Source organism: Drosophila persimilis, unplaced genomic scaffold (assembly GCF_003286085.1).
Source record: "Drosophila persimilis strain 14011-0111.01,24,50 unplaced genomic scaffold, DperRS2 tig00000191-arrow-pilon, whole genome shotgun sequence".
Taxonomy (NCBI): Eukaryota; Metazoa; Arthropoda; class Insecta; order Diptera; family Drosophilidae; genus Drosophila; species Drosophila persimilis.
In genome coordinates, this window is record NW_020825298.1 from 11,188,201 (window position 1) to 11,193,262 (window position 5,062).

The 5,062-nt window shown below is 51.0% G+C and overlaps 1 protein-coding gene across 1 annotated transcript; it reads left to right on the forward strand.

Moving 5' to 3' along the window:
* The first annotated feature begins 2,268 nt into the window (after positions 1-2,268).
* LOC6589396 (lanC-like protein 3 homolog) lies at positions 2,269-3,797 on the forward strand. Its single transcript, XM_002014609.2, has 2 exons — positions 2,269-3,617; positions 3,726-3,797. Exon 1 carries the CDS (start codon positions 2,296-2,298, stop codon positions 3,559-3,561), a length of 1,266 nt encoding a protein of 421 aa, XP_002014645.1. The 5' UTR covers positions 2,269-2,295; the 3' UTR covers positions 3,562-3,617; positions 3,726-3,797.
* Positions 3,798-5,062: the final 1,265 nt, after the last annotated feature.

A 5,062-nucleotide genomic window follows, 5' to 3' on the forward strand; every position in this document is an offset into this window, starting at 1 on the left:
CAGCGGAGAATGAGAGAAGAGAGAAAGTAGAGCGAAAGGAAGAAAGGAAGAAATGTGGGTCGGCACACCAGTCACCACCAAAAGCCAGTCGGATGTTGCAAGCCAAGTAAACAGCAGCCAAAGGCAGCGCCCAAAAGCAGTGCCCAAAACGGATGTGTAGTTCATAAATTTCGTCAAATGCCAACAGAAAAATTGACTTGTCGGCTGTCGTGCTGCTGTGGCTCCTTCTGCTCCCTCGTCTGCTCCTTCTTCTGCTCCTCCAATTGTATCCATTTTGGTGCTTTTCTTGACCAAAGAAAAATCAATGGAGCCGCCAGCCGGCAAGTCATCTTGTGGCTAAAATCATAAATATCTGCGCCGCAGCGAAGGTCCTTGGATTGGCAGGTGAATTTGTCATGTATCCTCCTTCCACTCTCCAGCACTCCTTTCTATGTGCCCTTCGTTCACTCCCTTTGAGCCATCATCCACTTTCCTGGCCATTAGTCAAAAGTCTGACGAGAAAGAGCAGGACAGACCCACATAAGGGAGCCCACAGGACCCCCACAGGATGCCACAGGATGCAGAGGGCTATATCCTGCGAATGGCCATTAGTTGTTGCGCAATTTATGGACCCATCCCTAGCCGTTGCGCTACCCGTTATATTTTCAATATAACGGAACTATTAAAGCAGTTAAATGATAAATTATGCGCCCGCCGCACAGACAATAAGCAGTGCGTTCGGCTGGGGGTTCGGCGGGGGGGAGGGGGGTCGTTGGCAGCAAAGTCAATGCCGTGAAAGCTTTTTATGATGACGCACTTCCGACACGACTCAATCGGAAAGCGGGGAATCCCCTGCAATCCCCCCGCAATCCGCAGCCCCATCTGTTTGTCTGTCTGTCTGTCCTTAAGCCTCCCCAACCCCCAACCCCCCCTCTCCGCCTTTGGTCAGTCCGCCTTTCGTCGTACACTGCGGGCGTGCGCTTCAATTGCGACTTTTATGGCACATCAATCGTAGTCATCCTTCGTCCTGGCTGACGTCGGTCCTGCTCCGCCAGAGAAGCCGTTAACTTTTATTGATTTCAATGGCCCAGGATTTGCTCAGTGATTGTCCAGGACCAACACAGAGGCCAGTGTTCAGTGGCCAGTGGCCAGTGTCCAGTGTCCAGGCGGCAGCTCATGAAAGTGCCTTCAACGCCTTTTGACTTAACCGCCAGTCGCTTTGTCTTTCCTTTTGTGGGGGCCTGCAACTATCAAAAGGGGGCACCGTCACCGACACCACACCACACACACCTCCCCCCCCCCCTCAAAGGTCATTAAGTCAAGCTGTGGACATAAATAAGCCGCAGGACATTGAAAAACTTTGCTGCTTTCCCGTTTCATGGTGTGTGCTTTAAGGCTTTCCGAGGTGTTTGAGCCTGGCTTGAGCCTGACCATTCTTTGGCTCTATTAAAGTGCTGTTAAAAGTGGCTTTGAAAAGCCATTTGAATGGGTAATCAAAGCAAAAGGATGGCACACCTGGTAATAGGGTAATAGGGGGTTAACGAGGCATCAAGGGGATCTGGAAGAGGGCAGATGGAGGCGGTAGATATATAGAGATATGAAAATTTGGGGCTCAAAAGTTCTTAAAGATATGATTAGGGGAGGGCTCAAAGATTATTATATCCTCATTTAAAATATGGAGAGGAATATGAATGGAAAGATAAGGGATATATATCGTAGTAGGTACTTACGTAGAAAGGGCAGACTATCTATATATATTTCTCTGGGATATTTCGCTCTCGATGTCATTAGATTCATTCTCAGGGGTGTCTTCCTTCCTTATCATCCTCGTAGTTCACTTCCTTCTCGTTCTCTGATCGGTTGAGCACCCACAAAGACCTTTCCTATACGATATTTACTAGAGAAAGAGAGAGAGAGAGGTATAAATATGCATTAAAGAAGTTATGAGATATGTATCTATAGTAATATATAAAGATACGAAAGTATGGAGGAAATAGTAGAGGTTAAACCATAAACAATGCACATTGAAAGAGGTTTTTGGCACCAAATGTATGATTCAGACCCGCTTTAGGCACTCTTATAGCATCTTGGACAGGTCCAAAACCTTCCTTGTCGAGCCTCGCTGCCAATCCCTTTCGCGCTCATGAGTGTACTTTGTTTCTGGATTCTTTGCAGCACTCGCAGCATCTCGGAGCACTTTAGACAGATGGCAAGGAACTCATAGAATGCCCGGATATTTGTGTAAATATTTTATTTCTATTATCTAGCTCACAAATCCAAAATTTTCTTGCGCACAAATCCCAACTCCAGTCGAAGATGGATGTTCGATACTTGAAGAATACCTACCCGGACTTCCCCAGAAAGGGCGACAACACAGCGGCCTACGATGAAGAGCCCATCAAAGACCTAATCTCCACCTACGTGAAGAGCATCTTGGAGACCTGCAAGCCCCAGAAGGAGGATCGCGGAGACCTGTACGTGGGCAACGCGGGCATAGCCTACATGTTCTGGAAGCTGTCGCGCAGCAGGCATACCCGTGATCTGTGGCCCACAGCCTTGCAGCACGCCTCGACGTTCATACGCAAGGCCAAGGCGAATGCCGAGCTCTTCAAGAGGCGTTCGTCGCTGCAGAGCTACTCGTTTCTCTGCGGCAGTGCTGGCATCTATGCGGTGTCCGCAGCCATCTCGGAGGCCCTCAAGGACCCCCAGGGGCTGTCCAAGGACTTGGCGAGCTTTAGGGCGGCCATGCCTTCGGACAAGGACACCGGCGGCTGCGATGAGATATTGGTGGGACGTGCCGGCTATCTGTCCGGCTGCTACTGGCTGAACGACGTGCTGGCGGACCAGAAGATCCCCGACGAGGACCTGATCGCCGTTTGCCAGGACATAGTGGCCAGCGGTCGCCAGTACAGCGCGAAGAACCACTCCCACCTGCCGCTGATGTACGCCTTTCACGGCACGGAGTATCTGGGAGCCGCCCACGGACTGTCCGGCATTCTGCACATGCTCCTGGAAAGTCCGTGGTTCCGCAAGGGCCACTCCCTGGCCTCAGAATCGTCGTTGTTTGACATATCCGCTCCTGCGGACGTATTGCACGACCTCAAGCGCTCCATCGACTGCATTCTCACGCTGCAGAATGACGAGGGAAACTTTCCCATCACCCTGGAGGAGGGCAACGACAGGCGGCTGGTGCAGTGGTGCCACGGTGCGCCCGGTGTCGTCTATCTGCTGGCCAAGGCCTACCTGATCTTCAAGGAGCACAAGTACTTGCAGGCCATAGAGCGCTCAGCCGATTGCGTGTGGCGCAGGGGCTTCCTCCGCAAGGGTCCTGGCATCTGTCACGGTGTGGCCGGCAATGCCTACGTGTTTCTGCTGCTGTTCCGCCTGACCCACGACACGATTTACCTCTACAGGGCCCACAAGTTCATGGAGCTGCTGACCAGCGACGAGTTCAAGCAGAAGGCTCGCGTCCCCGACAGACCCCACAGCCTGTACGAGGGTGTGGCCGGGACTGTTTGCTATTTGGTGGATCTGCTCGAGCCGGAGGAGGCCCACTTTCCCTTCATGGATGTGTTTCACTAGGAAAAGCATGGGGCAGGCTTAAAGGAGGGGTCTGAGGTCACGGCCAAGGCTCGGAGGTAGGTCGGCCAGGTCTCCAATATGTCTTGAGATCTCCCAAAGTGTCCTTCTTTAAGGTACTACCCCCAAACCCTCTCCTAAATCCACAAACACTGTCCACTCCCCAGGTTTAAAGCTAGGTCCTTCTTTAAGGTCCTCGATAAATGAATCAAAATTAAACAAATATTCCCCCAACCCAAGCCAAAACCCGATTAGAATATTCCTGGAATCGCAAGCCTTTTGGAAAATTTCATGGAATTTCTGCGGCTGCGGCCTTGAAGGACATACATTTTCGGTGAATAAACATTCGACTCTCGTTCTGCCAGAGGACTTTGCTGAGTGCCGAATGAATGCTGCTGCAGGAGCAAGTGTGGCAGTGTCTGTCTCTGTCTCTGTCTGTCTGTGGCTGTGCGGCACAGAGAGTGCATTGTGTTGCCGCTTAGTGGTCGACTAATGCAGCAGCTTAGCAGCCCCATTGCCCTTCGAGAGAGCCAGAGAGGGAGACAACCTATTGCCTGGTGTTTCGTGTAATTAACAGGGCATTCAAAGCTGGAATCATGCTCCTACCTTGTCTGTCTGTCTGCCTGTCTGTCTGTCTGCCTCTCCCTTGCGGTTGCCAGGCAGAGATTTCAAATTGAAATGTGCCAAGGAAATGTTTAAATACATTTCACTCGTTCAGGAGTCAACACCTTAACGCTTTCCCAGAGCCAGAGACGCACAGAGAGAGTGGCAGACACAGACAGATCCTCGTATGCTCTGTTGCAACATGCAACATGTCAATTAGTCAGGAGTTTTTTTGTACAAGGAGCAAAATGGCAGCAGCTGCCAAATTTAATTTTACCAATCCATGCCCCTAGACCTCTCTCAATCCCCCCACCCCCCTCTCTGCCCCTCCCCTCTCGCTCTGCGTCTAAACCTTTTGCTTGTTGCATGGAGATTCAAAGCATTTTCATGTTGCTGCAAACAGAAGGGAGGGGGGGGGAAAAAAACAAAAAAGAAACGAAGGAAAAACAGCAGTAAAAACCAAGTGAAAACTTTTCAACATGTGTTGGCAGCAAGCGGGCCAAAGGCAAAGGAAAAATGTCGAAAGAAAACTCCTTAAAAGTTGAGGGGGGCGGGGCGCAGTGGAAAAAGGTGCCAAGTGGCATGTGGCAAGTGGCAGGTAATAATCTATGCATGTGTGGGTGGACAAGTAGAAGTTTTTTGGTGGGTGGGGGGGGGGGGGGGAGGGGGGAGCGAGACTCTTTTGGACTCTCGGTCGACACTTGGCAGCACTTGACATTTATTGTGGCAGTGGCAGAGAGTCGGAGAAGAAGTCAGAGCCCCGAGCCGAAGAGAGGAATGCATTTGAAAGTGCCTGTCATGGAAAGCCAACACAGGGGATGGGTGGATGGGTGGCTGTAAGCTGTCTTAGTTGCTTATTATGCCACCCTCCTCCACCCATCCACCCACCCACCAACAGCAT